General features: G+C 30.6%; 1 protein-coding gene across 12 annotated transcripts in view; it reads right to left on the minus strand.

Moving 5' to 3' along the window:
* The window catches only part of LOC143244325 (protein kibra-like), a 111,741-nt gene extending 92,727 nt beyond the window's left edge, over window positions 1–19,014 (minus strand). For 7 of the 12 annotated variants that reach the window (XR_013025028.1, XR_013025027.1, XM_076488782.1 and 4 more), the window contains exon 1: window positions 18,733–19,013. Coding sequence is in view for 8 of the 12 variants with exons in the window: in XM_076488782.1 (XP_076344897.1) it covers window positions 18,733–18,860 (128 nt within the window). In the remaining 4 variants the exon portion in view is untranslated. Of the gene's footprint in view, window positions 1–14; window positions 116–18,732 lie in introns of all 12 variants that reach the window. The other 5 variants (XM_076488785.1, XM_076488783.1, XM_076488784.1 and 2 more) reach the window with 3 other exon arrangements.
* Between the last annotated feature and the right edge of the window lie 1,813 nt (window positions 19,015–20,827).

A 20,827-nucleotide genomic window follows, 5' to 3' on the forward strand; every position in this document is an offset into this window, starting at 1 on the left:
CTCCTTGCTATTACCTTTGATATCCTGATCTTCAACAGGATGTAAATTGCATTTTATATATAAAACCACTTCTTCCCCTCTTTAATACTCTATCCCTATTAGATAGCTTGTAACCCTGTATTTCAAAAAAAATTATGTCATCAAAATCATTTAAATTTAACTATTTTTCATTTTTTACAATTATATCAAAACCCTCCATTAACACCAGTGCTCTAAAGTCATCTATTATATTAATTATATTTCTAGCATTACAACATTATCAATTAAGCTTACCTTTATAACTGCTTTTATACTCATTTTCTGTGCTAAAATGTTCTCTGCCTCTTAATCTTTTTAAATTTAGTTTTTTCTGGCCCTCATCACTGTCTAGTCATAGTTTAAAATTTTTCTTGCAGCTGACTAAACAGCTTTATCAAACAAGCTAGCCCCTATCCTATTTCAATGTAAACCATTCATTCCAAAATGCTCCTTTCTCCAAATAAACTGATCTCACAAGTCCAATCAGCCTATCTGTTTATCCTCACATACTAACTTAATCCTAACATTTAACCCTAGTGACCATCTCAACAGTTAATTCTGTGCAGTATCTCTCAAAAAATTAAATTTATAACCTCTTTCTTTAAATTTAAAAGCTAGGTAATTAGTTCCTCTGATGTACCATTCTTTACATCATCAGTCTCTACATGCACCACAAAAGTTGCATCTCTGCAAGCTCCATTTACTACATCTGCTGCTCTGTCAGTTATATCCTTCACTTGTGCCCATGGGTATCATAATATGATTCTTTTCATCCTATTTACCCCACAGATTACTTTATCAATGTTTTGTCAAGGATTCACTGATAACCATAACCTCCTTTATCATCCACACTTCTCTGACCCTTGTCTTTCCTTCCAACAATTCCTCATCTGCAGAAGTCAAGGGCTGAGGTTTATTTCTCAACCATATAGGCTCATTATACCTAAATTTACAACTTTTTACTCTATCTGTACTCCTTATAATTTCCTGAAAGTCATTAGCAGATGTATTCTTTTTATGTAAAAGCTTAAGATCTTCCTGACATCCTACTGCCATTTTCCACACTCTACACTTCTCTTTATCTGTTGGATTTACTTTATTATAACAGCCTCCTACTTCTCCTTGAACTTAAAACTCTACATATAAACTGCACATCTTCATTACTCACTTACTTAAAAATGCATGCCAGTCCCATATTCCCAAATCAAACCCTCTCACCTATTACATCTAACTGTAAACACTTAACTCTTACACAAATCTTAATAACTGTATTTATACTTAATTGTAAAAAAAATACATACTCAGTACCAAATAACATTAGCCTGTTGTTAACACTGTTAATATTAATACTAAGCCTAATGTTTAAGAATCAGTTACTTTGTCTTCACACTAAAGTAATAAAGTTTATCTTTAATTATGTAGAATTTAAAAATAAAACTTAATAAGTATTCAGCCTGGTTTATATTATAGCCTAAATGATGAATTTAAACTATCAAAACTAAGTTCAAGTAAACATTTTAACTCTTAAAACACCAATATACCATGGAATATACTATGTTTGACAAAACCACCATTGTTTAGCTTTCTGTTATTTTGATTTTAATCTATTAATTACCAACATCAGATCACTATTTTGTTCCAGTACCTCTTAATGATTAAAAACATCAGTTGCTTGTACTTTCCACACATTACTTAAAACAATCAAAAAGGCATATATAAATCATGTGTTTGATAGACAAAAATACTTAAATTTAAATACCAAAAACCTTAAATGTGTTTCTATTTATTTTATTATCAATGAGACATGTAATCGTTACAAAATAAGTAATATCAGTGTATACACAAAAACACATTAATTTTTCCACACAGAAAGCTTTACAATGAGAACTGATACTGATACACAAACCCATCTATGTCAATGTCAGTACACATTTCCAAAAATGGGCATATTAAATACTGTGATTATTAAAATAGGAAGCATACATTAAAATTAGTATTTTGGCATGATATCCAAATCACTTATAGGCAATTGCATACAAATTATGATATGCAAGAAATTTAACATAAAATTACACAATAAAATCATCAAAACAAAATTTGAAAATTTCTACCAATCTTAAGAATTTGTTTAAAAAGATCTTACCTGTAATATAGCATTTACACAGATATTTCATGTTTACAGTTAACATTTTTTATAAAATAAATATTTTTGTATAGAAACATAGATATATTACGCAAATAATAATACATATTAGCTTATTAAATCGAGTATGTTGTTTCATTTTACTGTCACTGCTCAAAACTGAAAAATAAACCATATCTTGTCAAAACTGATATGCAATAAACAGTTGATTATGCATTTAAACAATCTAATTCACTGTTAAATGTTAAAGAAACACCAAAAAAAATGGTAAATATGGGAAACCTCTACACATAAAATAATTTTAATACAATTAAAATGATCTAAGAATAATTAATCATAATATGTGAATGGCAAAGTCAAAAAGAGATATAACACCTGTGCAATAACCATAAGACAAAACTGTAAAATATATATATCATGAAATAGAAACATAACATACCTTTTAGAAGACAAATTGATCTTACTTGAAACTGTAGAAGTTTCTCAACATAATGTATAAGAAACAACATGATGCTTCTTTGCCCATTAAAGCTGTCTCATCCATTTAAAATAAAACTCAAATCCAACCTTGATCATTTAAATAATTAAGATTTCTCTTAAAGTCCATTAAATTTACTGCATATATTAACATACAAAGACAAACTATCCCAAAGGTCAAACACCTTTTAGAAACATAACTAAGCTGAAGATAATTATTACTCTGCTAAAATTTGTACTCACGCCCCCTTGTCCTACCATTCTCTTCACTGTATATAAACCAATAAAAAAGATGATATACTAATACAATCAATTCTCTTAACACTCTTGAACACCTCAATCACATCTCCAATAACACTTCTTTTTCAACAGAAAATACTTCTCAAATGAAAGTCCATCTATCACAGGCATTGTTCTAATACAGAGATAAAAGTTAGCTTTTTAAGTGAGAACTTTGCTAACTGCCCGAGAAGATTATAATAAAATTCTCATTCACTAGCTGTTTACACATTAAATATATATATAAAACATTTTACTGTTGTTTTAAATGAAGTGGATAACCTACATTATTACACTAAAAACACTTTGATGAATGTTTGGTAAATATGATAAAATGAGTTTTAAATATGCTACAAATATTGATTACGCATATAATGTTTGTATTTCGTTTCCATTAAGAATAAAACAAAAACACCAAAAATTCTATTAGCTCTCTTGATATTTGATTCTATTCTTCAAAGTTAAAGTAATCAAAATAAAAAGGTAAATTAGCAAAACAATGAAAGCTATATTATTCACTTTCACACAGATCCACACTTTATCAAACATAGCACTTGAAATTTATTTCATTATACTAAAAAATGCTATAACACTCTCATATCTCTTTCTTTCCTTTTAACTCCTTTTCTCTACTTATTATTTCAAACTTTTTTGGCAAATTGTATAATTTGGCACAATTTTAAGTAGCAGCACTGATGCAATTTTTATAATGCAGGGAAAAATATATTGATCAAATAAGACCACACGCTATACATACTAGATAAACTTTTTGTCCCTTGTCAAGATATGTCATTATATCAGGCAACAAAGACATGTCTAACCAGTAACTGGACATTTCAGAAAGCGTGAAATGGCTAAATCACATCAACTCCAGCCCATAACAAAGGAGCATCAAATATTTGTCTTTCAATCTGCAGTAGGAAAACAAACTTCTATTCTGAGAATTCAGCCAGGGCATATATGCGGGCTCAGTACATAACCAACACCAGGCCACCTGGATAATGATTGGAAAGTGGCATGCAAATATGCTGGGTCAACTCCAACTCAAAACTAAGCAGAAAGACTTGTGAACATTGGCTACATCTTAGCTTTTCTAGAGGTCCTGTTTAAGAAGTTTGCAGCAATTGTAACACTTGAGAGAGCCATGGAGAACCAACAGGTCAGATGTACTTCATAGATTAAAAAAAAAAAGTACTCCAAATTTACAATGATTATAGGTGAAGAGCTGCAAAATGAACTAGTTCAGGTAGGCCACTGTTGTCAATTCATACATAAAACCTAATTAATATGAAAAATTCAATAATTACCAGGTTACCAATTAGGCCTAGATAATTTGTTTACACAATTGTTCATAGATGTATATATCTCAGGATATAGCAAGGCCATCTATGTAATCCAATTAACTTATGAACTAGCTTCATATGCAAAACTGAGCTAATTACTAGACTACAGCTGAATTCTCAGTGTAAGTAACAGATATAAAATTTTACTGTACATACACACTGCTGGCCAAACTCTTAAGGCCAATGATGAACATAAAGAAAAAATATGCATTTTGCATTGTTAGACTCAACCACTTATTTGAGTAGAGCTTCAAAATATGAAAATAAGAAAAGGGAAAATAATTTTTTTTTTCCATTTAATAGCTGGATGGTCCAAAAGAATCACGTTATTCGCCATGAAAAAGTCCTTTATCCTGTGGACACTGTGGATTGCAATCAGTCAATAAGGATGCTCTCTCCAACATGCCAATGTAGCAAGCTGCTGTTTGACGCCCCTGTATAACCTAAAGCTCCATCGTTCCATGGAAGGAGAAAGCACTTGAGGTCAAAATGGAACCTCCTTCACTGTATCGTGTGGAAAATGTCTCCGGTGGAGTAACCTTGTCATACCAGTAACATTGGATGCCATCTGGACCATCCAGGTTAATATTTTTCTCAATAGAGAACAAAGCCTTCATCCACTTTTTACGTCCCATGTTTGGTGCTTCTCAGTAAAGTTTAATCGAATTGTTTCGTGGTGTGGAAGGAGGCGTGGCCTTTGAAGACGTTTACGGTTTTTAAAGCCTTTCTCTGGTAGATGCCGTCTTGTTGTTCTTGAGCTGCATTCTATGTCCGTAAGGGCCTTAATCTGGTTCAACGATCGGCTAGTGTCTTGCCGGACAACCCGTCGAATTCTCCTGCTCAACGCCAGCGAAATTTTCTTGAGCTGATCACTTGACATTTTTGTTCCATATCCCTCAGGGTCTTTTGAGAAATTTGCAACAGCAGTTTCACTACACCCAATCTCACCAGCGATGGCACATTGAGAGAGACCTTGCTTTTGCAGTTTGACAATTCTGTCACATTCAAACTCTGTCAACTTTTTAGCCTTTGCCATGTTTTTACCCAATGTAACACAGATGTCAGTGGGAGATGTTGACAATGCTAATGCTTGAACATAAATGACTAAATTTCGTTACATGTTTACCGATTAGCGCTTTGTTTCAGTATGGTCTAAACTTTTGACCAGCCAGTATTTAGGCTAATTTCATAGTGTTCACATTTTCCCTATTAAATGCTTAAAAGTTTTTTATTTTTATTTTCCCTTTTCTTATTTTCATCTTTCAAAGCTCTACTCAAATTAAGCGGTTGAGTCTAACAACACAAAATGCATATTTTTTCTTTATGTTCATCAGCCTTAAGATTTTAGCCAGCATTGTATATACACAATGTGAATACTGTAGTTTGTACTTTCAGTATATTAAATAAAATACATTTAACTTAGATCGAGCAAACATTTCTTAAAGATTTGTGAAACATTTACATTACAATTTCAATATATATAATAAATATATAGTTTTACTGTCTGATAGATAATAGTTTTATATGTATATATATAATATACAAGTGATTTAAATTATTAATATTTAATAATAATAACTTAGATATTTGAAACATAATTTGAACATTTTGAGTATATTATGATTTATCACAGTCTGAAAAGTATAACAGTAAAATGTTGCACGTAATGCTGTACTTCATACACAACTCTGAACATTAAAACAAATTACTGTGAATGTAAAGTTATAAAACAACTTTAATTTTCTTAGCACAAAACCTTGTTAATGTAAAATACATTCCTCACATAAACATTCTTTATCAACATATGATAGTAAAACATACTGATGCACAAGGGTTGAAAAACACTTTACTGACAGCTTTTACTGAAACTGGTATTACTAGTTTCCACAAAAAATATTTTGAGTATGATGACTGATGATGCAAGTGTTAACCTAGGTCACAAAAAGAGTCTGTTAGCTCTCTTGAAGAATGATTGTACATGGTGAATAGGCAAACATTACAGACTGGAATCAGCAATATAAGTTTTAAATGAACATATATTAAATAACGTTATTTACACACCATTAGATTTTTATGTAAATTATCATAGGAGTCTATAACATTTGTGTACCCTGAAGGAATTAACCAACATCATAAAGGAATGTGTGCTAAACCCCCAAAAAGTTAATGACACACATGGGATTATATATAATGTAAAAACACATAATGCATTGATATAAAGGTACAAAGTATTTGTTGTTCATTTTCAAAATATGTTAGAGGAATTTGACGAGGGGAGTAAGACAAAGAAAACTTTCAAAACATCCAAGTTAGGGAAATTTGTGCTAAATCTCTTGGCTTTCTATCGGGGGGGGGGCTAGAACTGTTATTAGCCACCACTGTTGAACTATTGGAATGGATCATAATTAGTCAAATTCTAAGAAGCTGAAAGTAAAGCAAAGCACAGAGGACTGTCCAAAATTGCCAGCCATGTACCATTGTCTTGAGGCTTAATTCTGATTGACCCACACTCCTCAACCTTGGAGGTAATCATGAGAGAGAAGAGAAATAAATCTGCTGCAACTTCTTACAAGGCTGAAACAGGTCTAGCAGTTTCCATGGGAGTGGTCTGGAAAGCAAAACATTATCAGGTGAAGGCAATTTTAGGAGCAAGGTGAGCAATACAGGGAGAAGATTTGGTGGAATTCAGTCCTAAGGGTCCTACAATAGAAACTAACTGTAAGTAGAAATTATAAATAATTATGCAAATGAAATATTGTTTTACATTTTAAAATTCAGGAAGTGAGTACTGATAATAAAAAAATTCATTAGAATGTATTTGTTGGGGAAAAACAACATAAGTATTCTAATTTACAATTTACCAGTAAAATGAATGACAGATGAGCCTAATCTCAGAACGAGTTTTTACAAATATAACTAAAAGTTACTGAACCCAAAAGACAACAAATAAAAACATTAATGTAAAAAATATTTAAAATCTATAATAGTATAATACCTTATATGTCAAAGTCAGACCATAGTCAAAACATGAAGATCAATTCATATAATAATCTCCTAATATGTGAAAGCTGAGAATTCCTCTGTAAAGGACTTCCACCCTAAACTATAAGTGTGTTGGAAGTAAATTAAATTGCATTCAAAGTAGAACATGGGAAAGGAAAACCTACTGGTGTACCATGTGTCATCTTGTACAAAAGTTCTTTTGAGATAAAATATAATACTAAAAAATGGATTTTTAATTTCCTTACTGACTGGACTGATATAAAGCATGTCATAATTTTGATGTTTCTGTATAATTAACAGCATGGCATCATTTTCTGTCTTTTTTTTCTTATGAATAACAAAAAGAATGTGAAAACTAACAAGTATGTTTCTGTAAATGATTCTTATATCTTTTATCTTCCAGAAAATGTCCTTTGATGATGCCTTAGCTACTGCCAAAGGTTAAAGATTTCAAAAACATAACAAGATGCTTTCCAACACAAGTTTGCCTGTTGCTAAAGCTGACCATGGATCCAAGTAGGACACCTGCTGTGCGTGTGTGTTTTGCATACACCATAAATCTAAATTAGTCTGACATGATTTAATCTTAGTATGTGATACAACATAAATTGTCTATTCCCTTTTTGTTAGATTTTTTTAGTAGAGGATTCAGTTTTTTCTCAAGGCTTATAGTAATGCCCTTAGTAATCACTTTATATTGAGGTTAGTTTAATGTATTAAACATTCTCTTATAAAATTATGGTAATATGACAATATTTTGCTCTATTTTCAATTTTCTTAAGTCCCACTTTTCAGCTATAAATAGATTAGACTTAGGTTTTTACTGTTTGATTTGTAATAGGACTTGTTGATTTCCACTATCAATTCAATAATTTCTAGTTTATATGCAACTTCCTGAATGTCTGATTTGTATAATATAACAATTTAAGGCCTTGTATAAACAAAGAAAAATTATTACTGGTGAGAATCTTACTTTAAAGATTATAAAATTAGATCATATATCACTAGAGATAGATTTTGTTCATTAAATATACTACATTTCTCTGAAACCTAATTGATATACATTTTATTCTGCTTTAAATTGTATATGTATTAATTGCATATGCATTAGCTGAATTAATTAACTATTATTACTTTCATTTGAAAAACTGAGAGTTTGAGGCTTAAAATTTAAATCTCATAAATATTTTGTAGCACATGTGGTTACTACACAAGGTATAACAACTTGAACTAAATAATTTCTACCTATTTTCCAAAGAGGTAACAGAATAGGACCCCTTGAGACAAACAGTTAAGTAAGAGCCTATGGCTGCACTGGAATAGAAAAAATCTATGAAGACCCACTCACAGCATTTACCACTACAGAAAAGGGGGTCTGTAAAATGAAAATCAGTAAGGTAAAGAAAGTTGACTAAAAGAATTAAAACAAGAAACTCTTAGAATGAAATAAATAATAGCATTCAAGTCAGAAAACTGACAATAGGTGAACTGAAGAACTACGGTTAAGGAAGATGTCAATGTTAAAAGGATATTAACAATAAATTGATTTAGAAATATCAGTAATCACCCAAAAATCAGGTAAAGACAGAAAATATAAATATTCAAAAACTACCATCTAACATGGCATTAAACATTCATGCTTATAAAACATAAAACAGTTCAATATTTAAAACAAACAGAACATATTTGAGTAGGAAGAAAATAAGACCAGTAAAAGCTTCTTCATAATTATGGTTAGCTAACAAATACCATTCTTCAGAAAATGAGTGTGAATAGGCCTAAGAAATTTTTTTTATCATAAGAAAAGTATGTACATGTTTCTCCACTGAGTGACCACAGGGGTACTGACCAACAACACAAAAGCAATAGCCTAAATATTTTGATCAATAAGTCACAGGATCTCCTACCACAATGAAGATGGACTTGTGAGTAAGGTTTTAAAATGCATGATACTGGCAGAAATATTTACAGCAGTAAATGATACAGAATGATCAGAATTCATAATGAGAATAGTTAACACATTAACTATCAATAAGAATTTATGAATTACAACATGAAAGCAAAGCTTATATAGCACTTCTTAATGCATGCACAGTAAGTCACGTGATATAATGTAGAATTATGTGTAAGGCGACACATCCCATGTATTGTGTCAAGGATATTCAGAGCTATGAATCACACATTTGTTGACAACATCAGTGCAGTGAAACATGAAAAGGCTATAAATATTTCAGAATTCTATCTGATTTCTGATACAGAAACAAAATGTCTATCCAGAATATAGGTTCTTGACCATTATCCTCCAAGTTTCAAAGAATATAAATATCACAGTATTTTCAAATGAAAAAACTTTAACTTGGTTATTTCATCATCCAAAACTTGTGATGATGTGAATATTAAAATTATGAAATATTTACTTTACAGTAATATAGAGACCTGAAGAATTGTGTTACAGTTTTGGCCTTTCAAAATTTTGTTATATGTGGTAATGTTAAAATAAATTGCTGATGTTCATCCTAGAACTGTTATCTTCCAACGTCAGAAATAAAACATTATTATTTTTAAGAGCAAAACCCATGTACAAACACTTCAACTGGCTGATCCAATAACTGGTCCCATTCTGGAAGTAATGAAAAATAATATCCTGCAGGATAATGAAACTTAAATAACACATAGGATGGGCTTCTGTTTATCATTAGTCAAGAAAATAAAAGAATTTAAATTGTCCTAATACATTTACACTTATATATTCCAGAATTTTTATAAACCAAAATTATGAATTTTCACCATCATCATGCATTAGCCAGTCACTTGGAAAAGACCAAAAAAATTTCTTGTGTAAAACAAAGTATTCTGTTTGAAAGCAGAAAAAAAAAAAAGTTGTCATGTATGCCAGTCTTCTAAACCTTTCTGACCTCACTGGTAGTCTCAAAAGGTCAATTATTCCAAACAATAAATGGCAATTTCTTGTCACTGATTTTATTAATAAATTACATTGCACTAACAATAACACAAACATGAAACACATAAAAAAAGATTGTACATGTGCATGTTAGTTGTTACTTAATCATATTAGAAAAAGTGTTTTCACTCAAAGAAACTACTACTGAAAATGCTGCCCAATCAAAATTCTCTAAGAGAATTGTCTGATACAATGTCAGAAAATTAACCCTTTTGCAATGGGCTCAGTAAAATAAGCACAAGTTCATACATACATTTACACACTGAGTATTTACCTACAAGTTGATACAGTATGTGTACCTTTACAAAATTTAGCAGACCTTTATTTTTAGTAAAGATTACAAGTTTCTTGTACACAAAAAAAAATCATATTTTTAATGCAATGTTTTTATTAAAGATTTCTTTATGAAAATATTGAGTCTATTTAGTAATTAGTCCAAGTGAGAATTGATTTCATATTATGATTCAAAAACTATTCTTTGTCCCAACAATCTCAAATATTATTTATATAATCTCTAAAACTTCCTAAATATATTAAAAATGTTTATTTTCCATAAAACTTTATATTTTATGTTATTTTCTATACCCTATTTGGGGGTCTGTCAACTGACCAAACTTGTAACCATCCTCAAAAGAAATTTTTTTTTTCATGCTAGAACGACTATACATTATAACACAAAAGTTTAAGTAGCTAAAGTTTCATAACATTATATATTTAAAATATATTTTTTATTATACTGACCTTCTAGTCATGCCTAACCAACATTACACAGTTTGCATTGATACAGTGCATGTGCACTCATGTTACCACATCCAATAATATAAAACTGACCAAATCTTGGCTATGTTGTAGTGAACTAGTACTTTGTTTTATAAAGTAACATTTAAATTATTACACATTATATGTGTATATAGATTATTATTATTTATAAGTATGTTATGAATCTTGTTTTTCTTAAAATATAGATCAATAAATAAAGAAGTAAAGTGTACAATTATTTTTTTCTAACTACAACCTTTAGCCATATCATCTCATTTGACTTGCATTCAAAATTTTATTGAGCTACTATTTTATTAATTTATGCCAGTAAGTTTGGAATCAAATTGTAAATTATAATTCAAACTTTAATGTTACATACGAGTTAATTTCCTAATTTAAAAGTAAATATTAAAATAACACATCTAAATATATATTTCAGTGAGTCATGTGGTATGTTTAATACAGCACTGTTTAAAATCAGAAGATTACAATGTAAAAATGATAAGTGTATCGTTTTGTACCAATTATGAACTTAAATTCCTGATATTATCATGCTAGAATGTAAATTAAAAACCTCATCTCTTTTTATTGTGCTGATATTTGGCTTATTGACTAAATAAAACTACACAGTGGTCCCATTCACCTCTTTCAATTTTTGGAGCCAGTCCCTTATATACACTTACTTTTAGTATAAGGCATGTGAATAATCAATCAACTGCTTAGAACAGCCTCCAAGGGTTTTTCTCAGCCATTTTAATCTGTGAAAAGTCTACCATGTTCTTTCAAACCAAGATTTCAAGAAGGTGGGTTGCATCTTTAGTGTGCTTGAGTTTCATGATCTTTTTAAGACTTAAATACAACTTAATTATTAGGCTTAATAGATTATACTGAAATTCTATGGTACCAGTAAAGTTATTTATAATTTTTTTGGCTATTCAACTGTATACATATAAATCCTAAAAATATTGTTTGATATCCTCCATGTGTGAAATTAAAAAATGCTTAGAACCTATATTCAACAGCAACCAAGTTCAAATGTTGCAGCTAAAAAGAATAATTGTTTTATTTCTTGATTTATTGTTATATACTTCAAGTAAACTAAGATTCATAAATAATTTATAAATTTATAATCAATATATAATGTATAATAATTGAAATGTTATTTCATAATATGAAATCACTTTGCACTCAGACCGGTGACAAAAGAGACTCAATTTCCATAAACAAATCTATAGTAAATATATTTCATTAAAAAATCTGATTTTTATATACAAAACAATTGCAATTTTTACTAAAAGTCTACTAAATCTGTTGAAGATACACATGTATCAAAATTTATAGTGCAAATGTGTAGACAAGCTCACGTATATTATATTGAGCTTGTAGTGAAAAGGTTAACTGATAACTGATATAGGTCTACTTTGAAAGTTTTTGTTTTTAATATCTTAATAATAAGATTGTTTTTTAGCATAACAAAGATCAACTTCATATAAAAAAGTTGTTTGAATATGTTCACACCTTTCAGGAAAATGATACATTTTTAAATAAATAGGACAATTATCTGTTGCAAGTGTCATCTGCTTTAAGAATTTCTACCCCATGAGCAGTGTTCCCTCTAATCTGCACAGCCTCACAACAACTAATCAAATGCCACACACTTCATTATTCCAGCTGGAACCCTTGGGTATGAAGACGAATCTCAACATGTTGACAACCTTAACAGTCCTGGCAAATGAAAAACCTAAAGCCCAAATAACCAACTGGTAACATTGTGTGTGTGTGTGTGGGGGGGGACTGAATGTGTGGGAGGATGACTGATACCATTCAATATCAGCCTGAAACATAGAATTGTAAAAAAAGATAAAGTTTGGATTCTACACAGTTATACTGATGTTATATTCTTTAATAAAGATTAAATTTACAACACAGCTAGCAATACACATGACCTGTGTGAGAGACAGCATTTTGTTTGTAACATTCCACAAAACTCATACATTGCCTTACTATAGTTAGGATGATCCAGAAAATTGACACTATTTATGAACAGCCTATTGATACAGTTTTTCATCTATCCAACTTATCAGATTTTTTGAATTATTGAATTTGTTTGTTCAGAAATCTCTTGATTATGAATTACAGCAAGAATTTGATCAAACATTTCAACCACTTTATAATCTCTTCTTCACCTGTAAGGTTCAACTCATTTTCCCCACCTCATCTGAATGTGATAATCACCATATTCTTCATGCAGATCTATAGGATACTTCACATTGGTTCTTTCCTTCAAGTGTACCCTTCCCTTTACACAGGTTTGTACTGAGAACAAAAATTATTTCACTGTAGCACTTAATTTAGCACTTAAAAACTTAAAATTTCTTTACTGATGGTAATCCAAAGTATAATATTTATTATTACCATGAGTTACCAGTTAATCTTAAATCACCAAGTATTGTAACAAGTTTCTACCTGTGTTAAAGAACATAAAAATCCGTAAGAAGTTCATGAATACATGTTCAAGTGTGTTCAGTCATTTCAACCTATTTTGAAATTCTCAATATAAAAAAAATACAAACTGCCACAAAACGAAGAAAGCTTTTTTAATTAAAGAGTTTGAACCTAAACTCAATAAATATTCTGATATATATATATATATTTGGATCTTCTAATTGTAATTGAAAACTTACAACACAGAATTATTGTACACATGCTTTTAAGTTTTCCATTTTCACAGTGAACTTGCAACATAATACTCTGAGCTACATCAACATATCAAAAATGCCTGGCATATTAGAAACATTAATCATGCTTCAAATACAAGATATTTAAAATTGCTTTGCTTTAAATTTTTGTAACAATTATAAGAATATTAACATTCTAATAGTAGATAATATTATGCAGAATCTAAAATAATATTTGGAATTATTACTTTAGAGTAGCATTAAATTTATTTATTTACAGTTTTCAACACTTTCTCATGTCCTCTTCTGTTTAATGACTGGTTATTAAGAAAAAACATACACTGTTTACTCATAATAAAATTTCCATTTCCCTTAATGGTATATGACATCAGAAATGGGGTTTAACTTAAATGACCCATAATGGTGTTTGTTGTTTTGCAACCTTCAGATCAACGAACTTCCACAAATATTTTGTTGATATAATTTCCAGTTTGATATATCAATTTAGCTAATTTCCAGTTGATTTTATGATCAAGTTTTATCATGTATAGAAAACCAGCAATAACATTTGACTCTCTGCAACATCTGTTTATTCTTCTATAGTCTTGTTATGCTCAATCACTCAAGTACTAACATATCCATATGCTAATTTTCCATGTTATCTAAATTAGGAGCTCGCTTCTCGTACTTTTTGTACCTGAAAATGATAGATTAACATGGAGAAATGTACCATAAATATTATACTATGTATATCCAACAATAAATAAGTTTTAAATTTTCCATAACATAGTACTTTTAATTACCAATATCACATTATTTGTTCATTTCAAACACATGTGGTAACAAAAAATCATTATCACTTTTATATTAAGTACATTCCACAATACATTAAACATATATTAATTACAACTTACTACTACTTTTCAAATGCTTATGCTATTAAAATAAGTAGAAATATATCACAACTCAACAATTATTCAAATGACAATGAATGTGACATCGAGGATAATAAACAATTGCTACAAGTTTATTGTGTATCTTACCTCACTAGTTGATGATCTAATCACTCTTTTAGAATAAGATCATCACAACATTGTGAAGGATCAAACTCAATATCTTAACCTCTTAACTAAAACTTAGCCTGGCTTTTCCAAGTTTTTTGCTCTACTGATTTCAGAATTCAGCACAAAAAACTATTCCTGCATGATACTGGAACATTCCATAAGATTACCTCTTAGTTTCTCTGTCTTTTCTCAAAAGAAAAAAAAAATCTTACCCATCCCTTTAAGAAAATCCTTCCATTCCTAAAATCATTCTAGTAGTCCTCTGAATCCTTACTACTTAGTTAATATCCTTTCCAGATGGAACAACAATGCTCATAAATTTCCAGACAAAAACACTACTTTTTTTCTAAATATTAATAATTATGTCTATACATACTTTCTAAAAGTAATGTATGATATTTTAGGATTCTACCATGTTTTATTTAAAGTAAAAGTTTATAAGCTTTACTACTAGCAACAGAATATTGCCTTGGTAACATACCTGTTACTACATCAAGGTCTTTTAGTTTGGTCATTATACTGAGTGTGTACCCACTTATACTACATATGCAATCCATATTATGATAATCTAACTGCATTACCTTTTTTTCATACTCTAACTGTAGTTAAAGGTCATTTGTGAATTATTTGTCAAATTAAGAAATTAATTTTTAGTACATTTACTTCAACAATATCCAGACCATACATGGATGGAAGTGCCAGTGGGTTCCACTGAGGATATTTGCTCTTGAGCCCATGATTGCTCTCAATTCTCCTGATAACATCAATACAGCTAAAAATACCCAATATTATTACAAAATTTCAGTAATTTACTAATTAATATTGCATCAATGTCATTAATGTAAATAAGAAACAAAAAGAAAAAGACTCCTTTTAAATAGTCTTTGTGCTATATTTCTACACTAGCAAGATGAACATTTGAAAAGTTCCAGTTAAAACAATTTATTCTTTTTTCATTTTCTAACAGGGTGACCAACTCACAGAATAATTTGCTGCTATCAACAGTGGAGGCCAGCACTTTACAGTTTATGATAGGAATAGATTATTTTCTGCATGGTAAAGGATGAGATTAAATTTTTACTTTCCTAAGGTAAGGTGTGCAAAGACAGTCTTGAAGGATATACGGTCCTTCGTTGTTCATAGATGTTACACAACATTTTACTGCCTCCATTTCAACTGCCTATGGTCCAATTATATTGTCTTTCACCATCTTACTGATGTAATTTTCTTGAATTATCTTTTGTGTAATATCTTAGTTGATTTTTCTTTTGTCTAAGTACACCAAATTGCACCCTAACCTTTGCCCAGACAACAAGTAATATCTTTGAAAAAAAAAAACTTATTAAGGCAAGATTTCCACATGTTAAACCAATATCCATTGTCACCTATTATATCACATTTCACTAATTAAATTTGTAAACTTCTTTCCCACCACTATGAGAATAAGTCAAAGTGGCCAATATTTTCCAAGGTAACTCTTATCTCCCAGTTTCAAAATAGAAATAACAAATGCAACCCTCCAATCATCAGACATCTGACTATTGTGAAATGAACCAATAACACTGAAAGATAGAGGTTTTCATGCCTGTTCTTTGACCACTTTAATAACTGTGGAAGAAAACCATGTTCAACTCTGCTGCTTATCTACATTTAATCACCCAGTCTCTTCACTTACCACCAAAATAAGTATATGATTTAGGTCAATTCTAATAGTTTACATAAAAGTCTCAAGGTCAGGAATATTTCTGATATTGAACTCTTGACAACGGAAGAAAACACAAAAAGCTCAGACATTTAATTTCTACAAAAACCTTGCCATCAACACCTTTTAAGAATCCAATCCACATCAAACAATTTGCAAGAACATCCTTCAAAAAAAAATATTGCAGTTAATTTTTTATTAATTAACTGAACAAACTATTATCTGCATTAATGAAGACCAGAACTTTAGAAATAGGAATCAATAATTTCCTGAAAACAACTTTACTCCTACATACACCACAAATAGACAATGTGCTTTGGCATCAACAACAAAACTGCCACCATGCACCATAATGCCTTCTACTCAAACACCTGAAACACAAATTACAATTCACATTTTCCCAATTTTCAAAATAACTAAATTTACATATGTCTTTTTATTACTACATCAATTCTATAAATATTTATGCTACTAATAATTATTAGTGATAGTGAATGCTAAGGTTATAACAGTACATTCCTTTCAATCAACTAAAAAATAATATATTTTATATTTTAAAGAGTGTACTGGCCATATGACATACTATGCCATATAACAATATTTTAAGACAACATTGGACCTATTTGTCCATCTCGACTGTCCCATCCTCCAAACTAAATTAAAACTATAAACAAATAAATATTACAAAATCTTAAAGCCAGTCATTATCATTACTTACCAGGCTCTCTCTTAAATTTACTGCTCTACATCTGAAGCTAACCCATTCCAAAGGCCAACCCCCCTGTTACAAAAATAAAACTGTCTTAGATGAAGATGATTCCTACACTGCCAAAATTTATATTTGTGTCCCCTAGTCCTACATTTGTCTCTGTTAAATATGAATTCCTTTACAATCTTAAGCCCTTCAATCAGATCCTCCCCTAACTCTCCTTTTATCAAGATAAGACAATTTGAGAGATTTCAGTCACTCCTCCATCAGAGGCACTATTCTAGTCACCCTTTTCTGAACTCTTTCTAACAGTTCAATGCCCCTCCTAAAGTAAGGAAACTAAAACTACACACAACACTCCAAACGTGGCCTAACAAGTGACCTATAAATTAAAATTATAATCTCTTTAGACTTCTATTCAATATTTTTATTCATACAAGCTAAAATCCTATTTATCCTACCACTAGCAACAACATACTATGTGGATGGCTTTAGAGACTGACAGACATTTACACTGTTAAGGTTCCCATCTAAATTAAACTCATAATTCAAATTATGATAACCCATATGCATTATCTTACATTTATTACAATTAAAACCCATCTAACATTTATTTACCCAACTCACTAAATGATATAAATCATTTTGCAAAGTAGCAGCACCCTCTTCACAGCTATCACCCCATACCTAAATATCATCTGCAAATTTAAATAATTTATTAACCCTATCCCTTCATCTTTGTTTGTGATGTAAATAAAAAAGAGCAAAGGTCCGAAGACTGAGCCCCGAGGTACCCTATTTGTAACATTAATCTCATACAGTTAGTGAATTTTTTTAACAGTATGCTACAAACATGCAAGTCTTTATTTCTGAATGCAAATAGTAAAAGTACTGTATTAATTGAAGTCAGTGGAAATGGGCAAAATATATACTGCTATATTATTATACTTTATATAAGATAATTATGACCTTATTAAGCTTATAAGTATCAAAATTTTTAGTTCAGAAAACAGCTAAATATCTTCCACAACAAAACAAAAAGGTTATAAATGTCAGAATAAATTAATTATAACATTTTATTATATATCAGTTCTAGTATTAATTACTTTACTAATACTATATAGGCATTAATACTCAGTTGAATAAACCAAATTGCTTTCATCTAAGCTTATATTAACGTAACTTAACCAAAAATTTAAAATACTAAATTCTCAAATTTCTGAGAAATTAATAAAAAACTACAACGAGAATATCATAAATAAACTGATATGAATGGCGCCACAGTCTTTCCTCTGAAAATTTTCCCTCCCCTTGATAACCCTGCCCTGGTATGCATCGTCTCCTGTCTCGGGTTTCATGCCTTATTTTGACTTACGAGTTAGAATCAGTTATACGAAAAATCAAAATTTAATGAGAACTATTGTCCACAAAAAACATACACAGATGTACCTGAACGGCGAAATCTAAACATTACATATATGCATATGTAAGTTATCTACTTGTTTAGCTCAAAGTACAATTCTAGTCATGCGTGATTAGGTTAGAACTTAGGCCAAGGGGGCCCACATTCCAAAATCCCAAGCTTACACACTTACCTGTCGCGTGGGTCCAGCCAAGTTGTTTCTTTGTTGATATGATCAATAAAATATATTTTCCCATCGAAGTCACATGCAATATCCCAACCATTTGGCAAAGGAATGTTTCCATTATAACTTTTGGACATGTTTCACATAAAAAAACACAACAACAAAACCTTTCTCGAAGCATCGCACTAAATCACAAACATTTCCACCATCTTCACTATCTTATTATCATATGAAATACATGTTCCGCAACGTCAACAAACAGCTAGCTGACTGTGAGCACAGCAAACACCAACTTGACAGTCGCTAGGTGGTGTTGGACAGCTTTAGAGTTAGCCAATGAACGACCACTGCCAGGGCCAACCTCCGACCAATCAAAAGGAAAGAACGACAGATTGGAATTTGCAACAGACGATAAATGAATTTTTCCACCTCTATGCTCTTGATATTCATACAATAACAAGAGATAAACTTTCTGTTTCATTTCACATATGTTTTATCATAATAAGATAAACAGTTTTAAGGTATAAAGGTTTTTATTTCTGATCAAGCATGTATTGCTTTTGTTGCAGAAATACACATAGTACAGGAAATACAACCGTATAGTTAGCTTTTATGGCTCAAAGGAAAATAATTTACACGTGAGCTTTATTTCACAACTGAGACTTGTTAGCTAATTCGGGCTCTTGTAATAAATAATTGTAATTTTCATATATCTCTCTCCAGATATACTGTCATTTTGTTGTTTATTAAATGGGCCCTCTGTTAAGATTAAAATAATAACAATAACAAAAACATGTACATAAATGTGTGAGAAGACAAGCTCGTCCAGTCTTTTACTCTCCAAGTAAATAGTGTGTAACTATCATAAAATAATCGAATCTAACCTATACAAAAGCAGCGTGTGTCACGTCACGCTTGATTTCTCGAAATAGGAAGAGTCATACCAGCCAAAATACATTTATCCAAGTAGAATATTTGATCACTTTCTGTTTATTACGAATTTTTTGGTAGTTTTTTTCCGTGAAACCTTATAAGTGTAGTGAATGTTGGTATACTAAGCCAAAAGAAAAGACTTAGTGTGGGATCATCTAGCCTAAAGCCAAGTGCAAAAAAATTAACATAGAAGTGAAAATGTCGATTCAATTTTAAAAGTAAATCATTTCTGAATTAAGCTATCTTCTGTTATATCACCAATGTTTCAAATAAAAACGAACCGCTTTAATCAAGGGAGATTCTAAATTAAGAAATCAACATATATATATATTTCCCTTTTTCATTTCTATATATTTCATTTTCTACTTCCAGTACCTCGACTGATAACATTATTAGGTTAAACGTTTGTTAGTAAGTAACATTACATAAAAGCCATTGTTCAAATGTACTGTTCCTAAAAGGCATTGTCTTTTTTATTTGCTAGAAGTTGTTAATCTCACTTATTCTTAGCAATAATTATTCTATGGATACATCAAAAATTCACTTCATGATGATCTTATTTTGGTTGGTTCATAAAGGAATTTATCAACATATGAGTGCCTCGACTGCGCTATTCTGTCTCTTTATTGGTCAAGCTTGACACTGCAAAATTTAATTATTTCAGTTAACTATCAAATGTGAAATTAGGGTATGCTATGGAGTGCGGATGAGGCAGTAGTCCTTGCTCGTCATTCTTGGTGGGTTATATGCTAGTTAATATATATTCTGTTGAAATGCCCATCAGATCGAATTGTAAGCATTTACTAATTCACTGATTGTTTTAAGGCATGTATGAGCAAATCAGCGAATAATTGCTATAAGCCACTGAATCACAACATTATGCTAACATAGACTAGCTAACTGCATGTACTGTTGCGACATGTTTTTTAGTTAGGTGAGTCCTTTTGGATTACGTGGTAAAAAAATAAAGCCACGTTCAGTCCACACAATGATGACAATATTGGTTTGGCTTGTTTCGAGTTTTACGCAAAGATATACGAAAACTATCCATCTTAATTCAGCAGTGAAAGAAGAGAGGGAAGATAATCAGTCATTACCGCTACCGCCATCCCTTGGGCTACTCTTTAACCAATGAATAATGGAATTTACTGTTACATTATAATATCCTTAC

Source organism: Tachypleus tridentatus, chromosome 2 (genome assembly GCF_004210375.1).
Source record: "Tachypleus tridentatus isolate NWPU-2018 chromosome 2, ASM421037v1, whole genome shotgun sequence".
NCBI classification, from domain to species: domain Eukaryota; kingdom Metazoa; phylum Arthropoda; class Merostomata; order Xiphosura; family Limulidae; genus Tachypleus; species Tachypleus tridentatus.